The following is a 948-nucleotide window of genomic DNA, read 5'->3' as shown; positions in this document are numbered from 1 at the left end:
AAATCTCAACATATAGGTTATGTTCTTTCCAGTATAATTAGATGTTTATGAGTACACACACACACACACACACACACACACACATACAGAGATAGAGACAGAGATAGAGACAGAGAAAGAGAGCGAGAGAATTTTAAGTGTACACAGATAGATAGATAGATAGATAGATAGATAGATAGATAGATAGATAGATATGCATATATATTCATACATGTACGTATATTGGATTAGAACAATTGTTCGCACTGTTTTTTTTCAATGGCGGCATTTAAATATTTCAACACGTGATTTCGTTTCTCACGCGACATAATATGACATCTATTTTCTGAACGGTGACATTTCAACATGTCTTTCTATACGATAGCTGAGCGAATTGTTCACTTCTACTGTGTTTACGCTAAAAATGAAAATGGAAGAAAACGAAATATTTTCACCATTTGATTCACGAGAAAAAGGAAACTTAGTACAAATAGCAAAGAAGATGTGTGCAGTTTATGGTGACGATGCTGTAGCCGATGCAGCTGTTCGTAAGCGGTTCGCCAGATTCAGGAGCAAAAATTTTGATCTGGAAGACTGTGAACGTTCCAATAGGTCTACGATCGCTGACAATGCCCAAATCAAAATGCTAATCAAAATTAATCCCGGTCACATGACACAAGACATTGCTGATATACTCCACATATCTCATATGAGTGTTGTAAGGCATTTACGAAACAATTGGATACGTAAATCGCTATGACTTTTGGGTTCTTCATAATTTAACAGAAAATTTAAAAGAACGCTCACTGGTGATCAAAATGGACTGTTTACAACAATGTGGAGCGACAAAGGTCCAGGAGGAAATGAAATGAACCAACTTTAATCGATTCAAAAGCCCGTCAGCATCCGAAGAAGGTGATGCTGTGTATCTGCTAAGGCTGGAAAGGTGTCATGTATTACGAGCTCTTT

At 36.9% G+C, this 948-nt stretch overlaps 1 protein-coding gene across 1 annotated transcript; it reads left to right on the top strand.

The window, feature by feature from the left end:
* The first annotated feature begins 403 nt into the window (after positions 1-403).
* Positions 404-739, top strand: LOC106869913 (uncharacterized). The gene has a single exon (XM_014915845.1). It carries the CDS (start codon positions 404-406, stop codon positions 737-739), a length of 336 nt encoding a protein of 111 aa, XP_014771331.1.
* Positions 740-948: the final 209 nt, after the last annotated feature.

The sequence above is a fragment of the Octopus bimaculoides genome, chromosome 12 (assembly GCF_001194135.2).
Source record: "Octopus bimaculoides isolate UCB-OBI-ISO-001 chromosome 12, ASM119413v2, whole genome shotgun sequence".
NCBI lineage: Eukaryota > Metazoa > Mollusca > Cephalopoda > Octopoda > Octopodidae > Octopus > Octopus bimaculoides.
Note: the sequence above shows the minus strand (reverse complement) of the source record. Positions and strands in the feature narration are given on the sequence as shown.

Coding starts and splice junctions, on each gene's coding strand:
- LOC106869913 (XM_014915845.1), top strand. CDS start 404: ATGAAAATGGAAGAAAACGAAATATTTTCACCATTTGATTCACGAGAA.